The 16,768-nt window shown below is 45.5% G+C and overlaps 1 protein-coding gene across 6 annotated transcripts in view; it reads right to left on the reverse strand.

Annotated features, from left to right (window-relative positions):
• Nucleotides 1-16,768, reverse strand: part of TTLL11 (tubulin tyrosine ligase like 11) — a 261,119-nt gene that overhangs the window by 141,842 nt on the left and 102,509 nt on the right. For all 6 annotated transcript variants that reach the window (XR_003005604.1, XM_024762453.1, XM_024762456.1 and 3 more), the window contains exons 5-6: nt 14,105-14,200; nt 13,232-13,347 (exon numbers count right to left, since the gene is read on the reverse strand). Coding sequence is in view for 5 of the 6 variants with exons in the window: in XM_024762453.1 (XP_024618221.1) it covers nt 13,232-13,347; nt 14,105-14,200 (212 nt within the window). In the remaining variant the exon portion in view is untranslated. The remainder of the gene's footprint in view (nt 1-13,231; nt 13,348-14,104; nt 14,201-16,768) is intronic.

The raw sequence follows: 16,768 nt of genomic DNA on the forward strand, positions 1-16,768 counted from the left end.
GGCAGGAAGTTGGGCCTCCATGTGTTCTCTTTCTCAGGCCCCACAAATGTTAGAGACAGGCCTGCACGCAAACTGGTGACGATTAAGCCAGACAACAGACGTCATGCACCTCTGGGACTCCAGAGGTACTTGTAGAATGAGTGTGTCCAGAGATCTGCTTTGGCCCCTATTTGATCCCCACAACGAACCTGCACCAACATCCCTGTGCAGATGAGGGAACCGGGACTCAGGTGACCTGTCCAAGGTCACGCGACCAGGCACTGAACCCGTGTCTGTTTGATCCCAGAGCTGGTGCTCCTTCCCTACATGCGGCCATTTAGTCTTGGCTTGAATACTTCCAGCTACGTGGAACTCACTACTCACTACTACTACGAGTCAACCATTATCATTTCAGGCAAAGTAAGGTGGTGGTGATTTTCTTTTTCCTTCCTTTACTTGAGCTTAAATCTCTCTGCAAATTGCAGTCATGTCTCCTTGTTCTGCCCATTGGGGCCTGCAGAGAGTTTATCCCCTCTCCACATAACCACCTTTCAAGCTAAAAATGGTAATGCTATCCCCTGGGCTCTTTTATTCTCTCTCACTCTCTCCTCCCGGCAGAAGGTGTCCAGAACTACTTCCTAATCAGGCTTCTGAGGACAGATCCCAGTCTCGATCCCTTACGGCACCTAAAGAAGTCAAGATGTGCAGAAATACGACCTATCTGAGGCCTTGGCTGGTAGATTTGCACAAACAGACAAACATTCCCATCACTGGCAACCTCTTGTCATGTGTAGAGTCCAAGAACCCCAAGCCTGTGGAATGTCCCATTGTTTCTCTGAGTCTTGGTTTCCTTGCCTGTAAAATGGGGTAATGACTCGTACCCTGCCTACTTTGCATGCCCCACTGGCTCTGAAACGACTCTGTGAGCTGCAGAGCACTGAACAGGTGTGGAGGTGACAATGGCAATGATAACCAGTAGAAGGGGAGGCTGACTGGGGAAGCCCCGTGAAGCAGGTGCTGCAGAGAGGTCCTCCCTGCCTGCCCTCCCCCGAGCTTACTTCCTCCATCACCCTTCACGCCAGGGCATGGGGCCAAGTGCTCGCGAAGGACACCAAGGCACATGCACGGCTCCAAAAGCTGAAAAATAAATTAAGACGGCGTGATGATTTGTAAAAGATGCCTTAAAGACAGGATGTTTCTGTGCCCAGCAACTGAGCCAGCAAGCAGGGCGGAGCTCTGTGAGCTGGATGCCGGGAACGGAGTTAAAGAAGGTCAGAAAGACCGGCAGAGTCAGGATCTGAACCCAGACCTCCTGCCCCGGCTCACCCCACTTCACCACAGCTGCCACTGAAATCACTTGACAGACAAGTGTCAGGTGTGCCCATGTGGACGTGCCAGTCTACTCTAGGGAACAGCTATCCCCATAACGGCCCCACCCCCTCGTAAGGCCCCAGTCCACTTACCCAGCTACCTAGCAGACAGTACACCTGGAGGTCTCATGACCCTGCACCACGTCCCCCCAAAGCTGCTACGTCCCCAGGGCTCCCTGGCACCCCCCAGTTGCTAAACCAGCCCCTTTCTTGACCCCTCCTTCACCCTCACCTCTCATATCCAACACATCCCCAAGTCCTATCCACCCATCCTCCTAAATGCCTCTTTTTTTTTTGGCTGCATTGGGTCTTCGTTGCTGCACGCGGGCTTTCTCTAGTTGCAGCGAGCGGGGCTACTCTTTATTGTGGTGTGCGGGCTTCTCATTGCAGTGGCTTCTCTTGTTGCGGAGCACGGGCTCTAGGTGCGCAGGCTCAGTAGTTGTGGCTCGCGGGCTCTAGAGCGCAGGCTCAGTAGTTGTGGCGCACGGGTTTAGTTGCTCCGCGGCATGTGGGATCTTCCCGGACCAGGGCTCAAACCCGTGTCCCCTGCATTGGCAGGCGGATTCTTAACCACCTAATCCACACAGCCACCATCTCTCTCACACCTCCTAGCTGCCTCCGCATCCTCCCTGGCAGTTTGGTTCTCACGCTGCAGCCAAAGTGATCTTTTTAAAACATAAATCTCGTCATGTCACCCTGCTATTTAAAACTTTTCCATGGTTGGGATTAACAGATACACACTACCATATATAAAATAGATAACAACAAGGATTTACTGTATAGCACAGGGAACTATATTCGGTATCTTTGTAATAAACTATAATGGAAAAGAATCCAAAAAAAGGATATAGATACATACGTATACGGATGTGTAACCGAATCACTTCGCTGTACAACTGAAACTAACACAACACTGTAAATCAACTACACTTCAATTAAAAAAAAAATAAGTTGTCCATTGCTTTTAGGATGAAAAGCAAAATGCCTGGACTAAGCCATTCGATCCTGCAGCCCCTGGCCCTGTCTCCTGACACCCTCCCTGCTTACGCGCTATCATCTTGCCACCTGGGACTTCTTTACCTGTAAATTTGTGGTACACCACGCATACAGAAGAGTGTGTAAAACAGGTGCACACATTTAAAGAATAATTCTAATACTTGTGCCTCCACCACCTGGGTTAACAGAACACAGCCAGGATCTCAACCACCCACCTGTGCCCCTCGCCGCACCCTCTCTCCAGCCCCGTCCGGAAGTAGACATCTTAAACTCTCTGACCATTCTTCCTTGCTTTTGTAGGGTTACGTCTCTATAAAACACAGTTTAGTTTCGCCTGTCGTGAGTTGGAACCATACTGTAGATATTCTTTTATGATTTGCTTCTTTTCCTCAACTTGAATATCAACGCAGAGAGGTACAGTATTCACGCATTTCCCATTGACATAGAGTCTTCCCGTGAGTGAATACCCAGGATCAGTGCATTTTTCTGTTGGTGGACAGTTAGACTGTCTCCGGCTTGTAGCTTGTATGAACAACCCGGCTGGAGTTCTTTCTGTGCTTTGAGAGCCCAGGGCTCTGTCTTGCCCTCAGGCCCTCAAGGGACTCATTTTCTCTGCTGAGGCCTCTCTCACTGCCTCCGTCCTGCTCCCCTTGCTGAGCTGGTGCTCCCACTGCACCCTGCACCCCACAGAGATGTACAGTCATCCCTGACCCAGCCCAGGACCCACACATAAGAAGCCCATCCACGCGTGTGTGCACGAGTTCATTCATGCATGTGTTAGCAGCTTCTGGTGCTGCAGAGGCCTGGACAGTCTGGCGGAAGAAAGAGAGCCTCTCCAATCAAATGAAGGCTCCACGGCGACAGGAAGTGCACACACCGAGCAGCCAGCTCCCCGCTGATTCTCACGCTGTGATGTGAGCACCTAGCGGAGGATGAGCTTGGGGGCGGATCCTACCACTCTGAAGCTTCAAATTCCACCTTCTTCCCCCCTCACATTAGCCTCTGTGATGAGAGTTGCAAAGGGCTCTTCTGCTGCTTAAAAAGGAAAGGGAAAAAATGGAAATTGAATAAAAAGGAAAGGAAAGAAAGCAGCTGGAGAATATTGCCCACCATTTGGTGTGATAACCAGGGGCTTTCAAGTGATTACTAAAACCAGCTTTGATTTTGAGCTTTCATTTCTTTTAATCTAGCAGATAATTAGAGGGAGATCAAATGCATCCTGACACTATGGAGAACAGTATGGAGGTTCCTTAAAAAACTAAAAATAGAACTACCATATGACCCAGCAATCCCGCTACTGGGCATATACCCTAAGAAAACCATAATTCAAAGAGAGTCATGTACCACCATGTTCATTGCAGCTCTACTTGCAACAGCCGGGACATGGAAGCAACCTAAGTGTCCATCAACAGATGAATGGATAAAGAAGATGTGGCACATATATACAATGGAATATTACTCAGCCATAAAAAGAAGCGAAATTGAGTTATTTGTAGTGAGGTGGATGGACGTAGAGACTGTCATACAGAGTGAAGTAAGTCAGAAAGAGAAAAACAAATACCGTATGCTAACACATATATATGGAATCCAAAAAAAAAAAGGTTCTGAAGAACCTAGGGGCAGGACAGGAATAGAGACGCAGACGTAGAGAATGGACTTGAGGACACAGGGAGGGGGAAGAGTAAGCTGGGGCGAAGTGAGAGAGTGGCATGGACATATATATACTACCCAATGTAAAACAGATAGCTAGTGGGAAGCAGCCGCATAGCACAGGGAGATCAGCTCGGTGTTTTGTGACCACCTAAAGGGGTGGTATAGGGAGGGTGGGAGGGAGACACAAGAGGGCGGGGATGTGGGGATATATGTATACATATAGCTGATTCACTTTGCTGTACAGCAAAAACTAACACAACATTGTAAAGCAGTTATACTCCAATAAAGATGTTAAAAAAAAAAACATCCATCCTGGCAGCCAAAGATCAACCTGTCGCTGTTGGAGATCAATTCCCACTTACTTTACCACCTCCTCCTTCACACATTTTTTTCCTTAAAACAAAACAAACAAACAAAAAAACCTCCCCAGGTTACATATATTGTTTGACTTGTTTAAATACTGCATTCATATTGGACGTTTCCCACGACAGATACTCCCTTAGGAATAAGCAGCATTTTCTCTCCTTCCAAATTAAGAACATCTCATTGCTTTGCAGATTTAAAAACATCCAACTGCAAACTCCCTTTTATGGATGAAGAAGCCAAAGTACAGAGAGGGGAGGAAACTCTGTACCACTTACAGCTGTAAGTGGCAGCACCAGGATTCACCCCAAAGCATTCGACTCCAGGGCCCCTACGCTCACCGTCCTGCTGTCCCTCCTGTGCATTGATAACACATGTGCATCTCCAGTCCTGCTTCCTCATGGGTTCTCCCTAGCCTAAGACAGACTTCTAAACAGCACACAGAGCTTTGAGCACAAGATGCTGGAAATCATCTAAACATTCACCAATACGGAGGCAGAGTCCCAGCCATTGATGAAAGTGATGTTTACAGAACTGTTAATAAGAAGGGGAAATCACTGTCGCATAAAATGGAGAAAAATAAAAACAGCATACAAAAATTATACAGATCGTATGGCCTCAACTATAAAACAATATAGACAGCAGAAAACGATACCATTTTTATGAACTAAAAAGTTAATAATGATTAGCTCTGGGTGGTTGAATTTGAGGGAGATTTTTATTTCATGCTACACAGTTTTCAGTATTTTTTTCTACAATGAGCACATATCACTTTTACAATAAGAAAATATTTAATAAGAAGCATGTAGCAGAGAAGCAGGATCTGTCCTCTCCAGCCCCAAGCGCCATTTTGGAAGCATGATTGGCGGTCCTCCCCCACCCTGCCTAACCCCTTGGCCCAGCTTCCTGCCTCCATCCTTCCTCCCCCAAGCTTATTTCTATCTTCCTCACTGAACGAAGCCCAAGCAAATGACGGCCCCACCTCCTTCAGGAAGGCTGCCTTGACCACTCCAGGCCAGCCACTAGTTGAATCATAGGAAATTGCCACTCTTGTAAGTCAAATTAAAAAAAAGATCGAATATCAGTAATTTCCTACGATTCCACCTCATCCTTGGCTCAGCCTGCCTTCTTCTGAACGTCTAGCATGTTCCCAGTCTGGGACTCACAACTGCATACGAATAATTTTCTGTCTGGTTCTGTTCTGTCTTGTGGCACGTGTAGATCTTGCTTTAAGCTGGTGTCCTCTGCACACTGGCTTACATTTTATTCATTACGGTTTTCAAGATTATTGAATATGAATTAGCCACCTAGCTGGCCACAGAGCCCTCACAGGAGATGATCAATCACTCATAAGCACCCACTCGTGTTCAGTGATTGAAGCTAAAGGGATGAGTCCCTGCCTTAAAGTTTGGGCAAAGGCATGAACCCAACCCGATAAGGATAATGCCTTGTGCGTGCACGTCTCCTTAGTGCACTAAATACCTTCTCAGCCACTCTCTCAAGGCAAGAGCTAGACACACCTGGCTTTAAATCCCAGTCTGTTGCTTATAACCGGTGTGGTCTTGGGCCTGTCACTCAACCTCTCTAGGCCTCAGTATCCTCCTCTTAAAACAGAAGTAGTAATAGCACCTAGTGCGTATGGCTGTTGTGAGGACAAAATGGGGATAAAGGTAAACACCACCGTGTCATACACAGTAAGCACTCAACAAACAGTCCCTTGTGAAGGAGGCAGAGCAGCTAGTATCATTCCCTTTTCTTCTCTTGTTTTGCTCGTTTGAGGTTGTTTGCTTTTGCTTTTTTTTTTTTTTTTTTTTTTTTTTTTCCGATGAGGAAACTGGGCTCAGGGAAGTATACTGACTTATCTGAGGCCCAGTAGAACTGGTATCAAAACCTTGATCCTAAGCCCAGACCGCAACGCCTCCTTCCAAAAAGCTAACAACGCCTCATTTAAAAGCACATGAACAGTTAAGGCTCACTGGAGCAACTCATGAGGAAATTTCCAAACACACTTGCTCCCCATCACTACCTGGGATAACTCTGGAAGGGCCCACACAGAATTCCGCTCTGCCGTTTCCCCAAAATGCCGACTGACTGGCCATATGCTCACCTCAGTTCCCATCTGCTCTGCGCCCTGGTGAGAGGGCGAACCGGCCTGCCTGCCGGCGGAGGGGCCCTGCTCCAGTGTAATGGTCCCTGAAACGACACTCTCACATCAGCTCAGGAAACCCGCCTTCCCCGTAAGTCTAGGAAATGGTTCCTGCTCAACAAACTGCACGCAAAAGAGGCTTTTACTGGTTACTTCTGACTTAACGCTTAAACGTTTTCAAATGGAAGAGAGCTGTCTGGTTTTATTTCATGCACATAAAACAATGCGTGTACCATTAGTCATTTCCTGTCTGTTCTTACGTGAAAATGCACACATTTTTCTAGTTTGCTGACTGGCATCTGAAATGTGAAGCCCTTCCGGGTACGGCGGGTATGGTGTATCCCGAAGCCGCGACACCCCAACCCCGGGCAAATCGCTTTAGCTCCGTGGAGCCTCTAATGATAATAGGGCTGTTGGGTTCTTAACTTTTGGAAAATATGATGAAATTTCTGACCTTCTCTCCAGGAAAAATACACATAGACGTAAGATTTTGTGTCATTTCAGGGATCACAGACAGCCCGAAGGCCTTCATGTTTTCAGCTCAGGTTGAAGACAAGCTTTGATTTACTCTAGGCCACCCACCTCTGGCCTCTGGGTCTTCATCTACGTCCCCACTGGCACCTTCTCTCCAATAATCTACTTCATGCACCTGTCTCACCAGCTGACTCATCTCCTCACGTTTCCCCAACAGAGCCCCGTGCCTTTGTGTCCTCCACCAGGGGACTCCTTCCATCCATTTGCCTGTTCCGAATATTACTCATCCTTTAAACCTCAGGCCCAGTGCCACTCCTCCTTGTCAGTTTTTTGGGTTTTTTTTTTTTTTAACTCTTCTTATCAGGGAATAATCTTTCCCTTGTTACTTTGTCTTTATGTCTAGGGCACCTTGTACTTTCCACCCCGTAGATATTATGTGTGGGTCTTGCCTCCATTACTGGCCTGTGAGCTAATTCACTTCTGTAGTCTTCTCCCTGGCACACAGTTAAGTGCTCAATAAATGCTCTAAATAATCAGTATCTGTAATGCTGGCATGGTGTAAAATGAAACCCAAATGAATATACAAATATTCATCTCTCTGTGACCCAGACTCCTTCCTGATTTATGTGAAATCTTCAGAGGTGCTTGGGGTCAGGGTGTGCTCATCTGTAGCGTTTTGCCACAAAGAAATCATGAGGGGTCAACAAAGCCCCAGAATTTCAACAAAATGTCAGCTGTGCACACGTGGATGGGCCATTCCATCCACGGGGTGGTCGGATGATTCTCCTGAAAGAATTGCTGTTTCCAGAAGAATACTCCAGAAAGTAAGAAAGGTAATGTTCTACATTCACAAAGGCATGTTTAGTCTAGATAGTTTAGGAACCCCCCTTCTCTATCGTTGAGGGTATTTCAGCAGGACATAACTGCCGATTTAAGGGGCAGAGATCTGGGCTTGGAGACCTCTAATTAATGTGTTTTTGATATTCTTCCTCAGGATAGGACAGAGTTGCATTCCTTGGTCAAACTATAAGCCCCCAGCGGTGAAACCGAACCACTGGGAGATTTCTTGACCTCTGCTCTCTTAGAATGTTTTGCCTTTATCCTAGATCCTATGTAGAATCAACCTAATTGAGGATTCACCTAATGTACTGGTTCTGAACATGGCACAAGATCCAAGGGATACACTTGGAGTCAAGGTCAGAGTGAAGCCTGAGCTCCCAGTGAAGCCTTCAGAGGACAGACGTCTCTGAATTAGGGCCAAAGCTGTCCCAGCAGGCTGACTCCATCCTTCACATAAACCTGGTTGTCATGGCGGTAGGAGGGAAGGGAAACTGGGAGAGGACCATGGACCAGTGCTGTGGGAAAAGGGGCTTCTGTGCCTTACATAAGTCATGTTCCAAGTGTACACTTTTGAATAAGAGGCAAGCAGTCTAGCCCCCAGCTCCCAGGCACTGCGTGGCATCAAGAAAATCCTCTCAGATTACTCCAAGCCTGTCCCTGGCTTTATTTATATTACTCCGGGTCCTAAAGGGTTATGATTCCTGAGAAAGGAAGGTGGTTACCAGAAACATCTACAGGAAGAGGAGCAAAATACTAGTAAAATAGCTCCCCCGGGGGTAAACTGACCTTCCCAAAACTAATCAATTGATGGAATAATCACCTCATTTTTAAAATAACTGAGGAATGCAATTTATTCACTTCTGCTTCTGATAGAAGTGTTTACAAAGAAAGGCTTGGGCTCCCCAAATACCTTGAGGATAGAGGAAATTTTCCGTTGATTTCCCTGATTTCCTCCTTCAGCAAATGACCCACCTTCTTCATTTTAGTTTTGTCTTGTACGATTCAGACGGACAGAATCATTACGTACACAACTCAAATAGGCTGCTTCAGGAGCTGGTGACTTATGTTTCACCATCAGCGTAACTTTAAAGCAGGCTGATGGACCACATGGTGACCCTAAGAACTAGCACTTGTCTAATCCTCTCAGATGTCCTGAGGGTCTCTCATATGTGTCATTTCACATGATGCCCGTGACAGTCCGGCCAAGGAGATCCCTTGATCCCCATTTCAAAGATGAGATCAGAGAATAAAGCGACTTGGCCAAGCTCACAGAGCAATGATCAGAGATTAAGGACTTCAACCCAGACCTGGCTGATGCCAAGTCCAGTGCCTTGTCAGGACACACGCTTCTCCTCTGCCTGGGATGCTTGCGAGGGACGTTCTTGAACCAGAGAGCTGACTGGCATGATGGTTTCTAAGGTCCCTTCCAATTCTAATAGTCTGTGCTTCTATCAATAAAATGAGGGGGTTGGATTAAACCAGAGGTTTTAGAAACTTCTTGGAGCAGAAAAGATCCTTTCCTCTCAAAGGAAATCTCTAGAATGCCAAAACATAACACAGGTCATCCCAGCTCCCCTCTGGTTGAAAAAGAAATGACTTCCACCCAAATGTCCATCAAGTGACAAATGGATAATAAAATGTGGTATATCCATAGAATGGAATATTAGTTGGCCATTAAAAAGGAACAAAATATTGATACATGCTACCCCATGGGTGAACCTCAAAAACATGGTAAGTGAAAGAAGACAGACACAAAAAACTCCATTTACATGAAGAATCCAGGATATGGAAATCCAGAGACAGAAAGTAGGCTGGTGGAGGCGGGGACGGGGAATGATTGCTTAATGGATACAGGGTTTCCTTTGGGGGTAACAAAACATTTTGGAGCTAGAAAGCGGTGATGGTTGCACAACATCATGAACGTACTAGATGCCACTTTTATATTGTGTGAATTCACCTCCATATGTGTGTGTAGAGACAGATGATGGTTCTAGAATCCTCCCCTTTTAGCCTCCCCCGTCCCCTGTCCCTGCAGTGCCTCCAAAGAACCCTAGTATGTAAATCAATAGAGTCACCAGATATTACAAAAAGTCATCATAGTTCAAAACAGCTCTCATATGACAGCTATTTTATTCCTTCAGGGGCCAAATGTATTTTCTCTTAACCCAACAAATAAATTTGCCTGGGCCAGTGACATCATGCTACTTGGAAACAAAACTTTCCACTGGCAGCCAGCTCCACTGTCAAGTCTAGTCCACAGTGATCTAACAGCTTTGGGTTTAGGATATGTCATTAGTTTTAAACTCAAAAGTCTGCTTTAAGTATACCAGAAAAGATCATGGTAACCAAGCATTACCTTTTGTTTGTTCAGATTCTAGTAGATAATTTTATTGTTGAGCAGTAAACCAAGCGTTATTAAGTCCCTACTATATAGTAGAAGTCTTTCACATTGCTTCATTTAAATGTCATTATTTCCATTTTATAGAAAAGGATACTGGGGCTCAGAATAGCTCTGTACGTCCACAAGGTCAGGATTTGAATCTCAGTCTCTTCAGCTGAAGAGAAAGTTCTATCAACTATGGCAAGATGGGTCTCAGCAGGGTTGCGAGTTCCTCTCACCATGGAAGGCACGAGGACTGCTATCAGTCCCACCAAAGAACCGATCCCAGCCTACCTGCCCTTCCGGGGTGTGTGAAGATGCATGACACACGGACACACGTGTCTGGTGCCCTTCCAAGGCCCCCCTCTGCACCTTCCCCGAGCGGTTTAGAGATATGAGGAGTTCAGGACATCTATCGACCTTTTTTCTTTAGTCTGTGCAGGAAAAGTGAAAGCCCGCTTCAACAGTCTTGCTGACAAAGCGTACTCAGGAAAGAACTGATGAAGGACACATCAGACCCTCTTTTGCTAAGGAGTTGAAGGGGAAGGCTAGGATACCATTTGTTTATAACTGTTTACGTTGGATCCTATTCAAACACAAGAAACTCCAGCTTCTAAAGTTAACTGCCAGCCTAGAAGTCCATGTGACATCACTTCCTGCAGTGGGAGTGACCTGGACCCAGACTGGAACACATAATTCAGCACTACAGCACTGTGCATTATCTGTGGGCACAAACACGGTGCTTTCTCCACGTTATACTGAAACATTTCTACATAAAGGAGTTGAGAATAATTTCAGCCTTTTTGTCTGTATGGTAAAGCTATTAAAATGATAATAATAATTCTTGACATAAAAATTCACTTTACAGATTACAAAATTCTTTCATGGACAATCATTGCTGGGTTTTTTTTAAAAAATGGTATAATTAAGGAAAAATATCAGTAAATGACATTTAGCTATTAACATACACCCTCCTATTGTAGGTAAGGAAAGGGTGAGGTGGAAGCGTCTTTCTATTAAAATTGAAGTCAGGTTCTTGAAGCTCTAACTGTTCCTGATTACCAATAAAAAACAAAAAAAGTCGATGCTTTTTAAATTAAAAATGAGGTGCTGCTACTTATGACTTGATAAGTCGTAAAATGCCTTTCCCATCCTTCCCAATGGTCCTGGGCCCATTTAAATTGCTTTTAAATTTTAGATCTGCAGCTCATATGGATCATACCGAACGCCAGGTGTTGGTGAAGAAAAACAACTAGAACCAGATAAAGGAAGTTAATCATGTGTTGAGGCCATCTAATGTGAAAAATACAGTAGCACCCTTACCTCTCTTCCTGGTTTTGGTGGCAGAGGTTAAGAAAGCTCAGGCCACACAATGGCCTTTGAACTTGTTCCCACCAAAGGAATCAGAAGGCTAATGTGTCAAGGTCATCTTTAAAAGTATCCCCCTGGGCCACACTGGCGTGGAGAGCCACCAAAATCTCCCCGCAGTGCAATACGGTCTCCCAAGACCTAACCTCTACTGGTGAGATCAATAACCATTAGAGAGTAGATTTTTGAGAAACGAGTCCTATCACAATGCGTCTGACCAAACTGTAATTAATCCACTGCTTTTCCTCGGGGATGGCTAAACATAGCAGCTGCATGCGTGTATGCGTAGACCCATTACCCAGCTGCCGTGGGCTGCTCTGAGGATTCTGCAGACCTGACATGCCACCACTTTGAAGCCCTAGTCGGTGGAGGCAGGATCGGCCCACGTGAATGACAGGTGAGCGTTCTCAGCGAGTCTCGCTGGCAGTGGATCTGTGCCTCACACAGCAAAGAAGGCGCTGGAAGAGAACTGGGCTGAGCAGCCACCATCCAGCCTGACTCAGAATATGCCAAATACTCCTTCCGAGTGACATTTCCTGTAGGGCAGTGGCTCTCAACCTTGGCCGCATGATAGAATCACCTAGGGAACCTCAACTACTTCTGTGGCCAGGCCTCCAGCCCAGGCTAATTAAAAGCATCTCTAGATGTGTGGGTGCTTGCACTGGTATTTATGAAAGCTCTCCAGATGGTTCTAATGTGCGGCCAAGGGGAGAAGCGCTACTGCAGGGTGATTCGAACAATATGTGGGCTTGAGCCCAGCTGGTGAGGGGCTGCAGTAGAGGAACCTGCAAAACACCACTTGCTTAGGGAAGTCAGCGTTCCTCACGTTCCTGAACCATAGCTGACAAGCGCTTTACTTGTCTGGGAGCGTTTGAGTCAATCTGATATGTCGGGGGTACCAGGAGCGCTGTTGGGATTGCTTGTCTTTGATTTTTCTGCCTAAGAGAGGCACAATGATATTCACGCAACACTTACTTTGTGAAAGCCAGGAATTTGGTAACAAAACAAAGCAAACCAAATACCCAAGTGAAATGCCATTCATTTCAGGGGTGATTCCATGGAGGGAGGGGCAGGGCACATACTCCCATCAATATCCCAGTGTAACATCCACTGGGTGGGTAGGATGGAGAAGAATTATAACTGCTGTAAATATTACAGAACTGCCACAAGTTCAATAATTGGTTCTGCAGGTTTTGAAACAAAAAGCTTATACTGCAAGAATGCAAACATCATGAAGAAAATTGAAAGGAAGCGATCCTTACCACGTCCAAGTTACCTGTGGCCCTCTCCTCCGGCATTTTGTACTCTCTCCCTGTGCTTGAGGATTTCACAGAGAAGCACCAGGTGGGCAATGGTGAGTGAGGGGAGACGCTATCACTGGGGGAGAGTCGGTTTTTAGAGAAGACCTTCCAGACTCAGATAACCATCCGCTAGAAATTCATCCACTGAACCCCAAGTGTTGGATTCACGTTGTAGGTCTCCATCACCTGACTTTGAGCCACGATATCTGGAGGCTGATACTCATAGATGAAACCATGACTTATTAGACTGCTTAAGGTATAAACCTCACTCCCAATGTTAACATGTTTTAAGAACTTAACTTACCTGCTTAGGACACAGGAAGCAGAGTTGATAGAAATAAATGACATAAAAAATACTTACTGGCTCTCTCTTTTCTTCTTAAATGGGTCCATGAGACGCAGTGTGTCTCTGATGACGGCCACTTTCACTTCTTCATCGACAAGGCTGGGGACATTCTCAAACACCCCTGGAGAGAGCTTGAAGGGTAAGGATTCCATGTTACAGTGGAGAGAGTGGTTCGGCACCAAATGACCACCAGCGCAAGCCCCAGTGGTTGTACTGTTAGAATTCTCTAAAGGCTCCCTTTAGTCTACCTGAAAAATGTCAGTTTCCTTTAACAAATCAACAAAATACATGAAGGGGAAAGACAGCACTATGTGTTTCTCATTATCAAAATGATACGTGGTCGTTGTAGAAAAACTGGAAAGATGGCAGAGGGGAAGAAAATTAAAAGAATCCATATAGTCCCCACAAAACGCAGTATTAATCGTTGGTGTATTTCTTTCCAGTCTTCCAGTCTTTTTTATGCATTCTTAAGTGGCGGGGGGAACGGGGGGGGGGGAGAAAAAGATAACCACTGTTAAATGTACTATTTATCTTAGTGATTCAAGCATGTCGACATGGCTAAATCATATTCGTAGAATTTCAATTAGTTCATCTCCTGAGGCTAACTAATTAGTTCATGTCAAAACTGATGGAAAGGCTCAGCTGCTTCTACATTTGCAGATCGTAAGAAGTGGAGAATGGCATGCTGGGAAGTTACCATAGGTCGGGTGGATCTTATATTAATAGATGATGTTCAGAGCTCAACAAGATTGAAATCATGTAGGCCTGAACAGAACTTTGCTGGGCAAATCTGAGAATGTCGAATCTCATTTAGCCAAGGGAGCAACAGGAGAGTGGGAACATTCGGTTGGCTGGTAATATATTCAATGAGATACTCAAAATACTCACTTCTTGCTCGTGTTCGATTCTCATGCTGGGGTTTGCATTTACTTCAAGTAGTATAGGCTTCAGATTTTTCATGAGAAGAATGTCAAAGCCTAAAATCTGGGGCAGTATAAACATAATTCAGAATTACTCCCTTTAGCTGCAGTGTCTTTGCAGGAATCGAGTATGGTATTAGGGGAATCAAGGTGAAAATTAATTCCAACCCCACCCCCAGCCTGGGCCTTGACCCTGGCTTCTCTCGTCCACAGGCCCTCTTCCTCTGGATGTACTTGTCAGGCCAAATGGACAGCAGAAAATTTTATAGGGGCCTTGGTAATGGGATGAGGTCCCATGGTTCACTTCAGCACCATCGGTGTTGTCTGAAGTGCAGTGGTAAGATGATGACCTCTTTCTTCTGTAACAGGTTTTTTATTATGTTAAGGATCAGTAGTCGTCCATCAATTTCTCCCTCTCCTTCTGCTCTCCTCTATTAAGTTGCTTCTTAGCTAGATCTCTACAAAACCCAAGGCTATCTTTCTTAACCTCGGGTATATATCAGCATCACTTAAGGACCCCTTTCAAAACCACTGCCCGTCCCCAGCCCACACCTATGAGTCAGGAACTTCCAGAATGGAACGCAGGCAAATGTATTTTCAATAACAAATCCCCTGGGTAATTCTGATAGACCCTCCTACCTAAGAGGAAGAGAATATTTATTAGGTGCCCACTAGGCACCAATTATGATAAAATGCACCAATTATTCAGAATCACGTCTAATCCTCATGACTGCGTATTTGAAGAAGGGATCGTGCTCTCCATTTCACAGAACCAGAAACTGAGTCTCGGAGAGGCCAGTGGATTTCCTGAGACTGTCTCTCTAGTAAATCACAGAGCTGGACTTCACACCCAAGCAGAACTGGCCACATAGTTTGTGGGACCCGGTGCAAGATGAAAATGCAGGGTCTGTTGTTCAAAAAGTATTAACAATTTCATGACGGTGAAACAGAGCATTAAACCAAGCGTGGAGGCCTTTGGAGTGTGGGACGCTGAGTGCACAGCCCACACGCCCATGCAGCCAGCCCGCATCCAAGGCTAAGTCCAGCATCATTGGCCAGCCGCCTGCTCTTGAATCTGGCCGGCTGCTGCCTCAGGTGAGGCTTTGTCTTCTGACCTCTTTCAGTTCCTCACAGGCCCCACGATCAGGGTAAGCCACCCTGTGCATCTCATTGCCGCTGCTTGAAACAACCCTTTATTGAGATAACATCTCCTCACCCTTAAGACTGCAGGTACTAACTGGATTCAGACGGACTATAAGGACACCTGATTCTTGGGAGGACTCTCATTATGTCCCTAGGAGGTGATAAGGTAGAAAGCTCCCAAAGTTCCCAAAACTAATGTGGAGAATAAAGGAAAGAAAAAAGATATAGCTGCATCTCCTCCTCTGTGGACTCAAGAAGAAAAGATGAGGGAAAATCCATTTACTTGTCTATACAGAATATGCACTAGTTAAATGATAATTATTAAACTGTAGCTTCATCCTTATTAACGAAATCAGAGCCCGAATGCCCATTTCGGGGGCGTAATTCAAGATGAGGTTATTCTTCAGTAAAGGGCAATAAGGATGAAAAGTTGGGAAAAGTCATCCTCACTCTATTTTTCTTTCCCTGGTCATAAGAAGAAAGGAATGGAAATGCAGTAGAAAATGTTACATGTATTATAGATCCGCTTAATAATATATGACAAGTGGATATGAGTGATGAGGCCTTTAAGAGACTCTGGTGACATCATCAGTCTAACTTCAGACCTGGCCTGAGACACGTGATGTGATGAGGCTACAGAGGATGGAGGGCTGCAGTTTACCATCCTGAGTCAGAGACGCTTACTTTCCGCTACATTAGAAGTTTGGACTTGTACTTTCTCAGCCTGGGGGACTCTTCTCAGCTCAGTGCACAGTGGTTTTATGCATTCACAGCTATAGGGAAGCTGGAGAAGGGGAGTGGCAAAACCTTACCAGCCACAGGGACCTGCACACAGCAGTAGCATCATATTTTCCAGAACCTAAACTTTGGTGCAGGTAGTTGAATGTGTTGGGTCTTGCACAGGAATGCTTTGGAGCCAGATTTGGGTTTCAATCCCAGCTTGGGCTCTCACACTAGCTGGACAGTTCTAAGCCCCAGCTTCCTCATCTATAAAATGGGAATAGGAATAGTACTTACCTTAGTTCATTCATTCGTAAAATACTGACTGCCTCCTATGTCCCAGAAACTATTCTAGCTTCTGGAAATAAAGGAGTGGACTGGACATGGTCCCTGCCCTTATGGAGCTTACACTCTAGTCGGGGAGACAGGAGCAAATAAAGTTAATGTGATGTAAAATACCTTGCACAGTACCTGACGCATAGTAAGTATTTAATGAAAGTCATCTTTATATTTTTTCCCAAGTTCAAGGAAACGTGGAGCGCCAATGGATCTCAAGAAGCAGAATCACAGAACCAAGGAGGAGGGGTGCTATTATCATAAGATCCCAGAATGTCAGAGCTGGCGGAAAATCAGGAATTTATTTGGTTCAGAGTTTTTCAAAATGAGGTCCTTTTTTGGGAAGCACTAGGGAGGCCGGATCATACCAACTTTTACCTTTTTTTACATCCTGGGGTTCCCAGGGGAAAAACATATATATATATATATATAT

Source organism: Neophocaena asiaeorientalis, unplaced genomic scaffold (assembly GCF_003031525.2).
Source record: "Neophocaena asiaeorientalis asiaeorientalis breed wild unplaced genomic scaffold, Neophocaena_asiaeorientalis_V1.1 scaffold78, whole genome shotgun sequence".
Taxonomy (NCBI): Eukaryota; Metazoa; Chordata; class Mammalia; order Artiodactyla; family Phocoenidae; genus Neophocaena; species Neophocaena asiaeorientalis.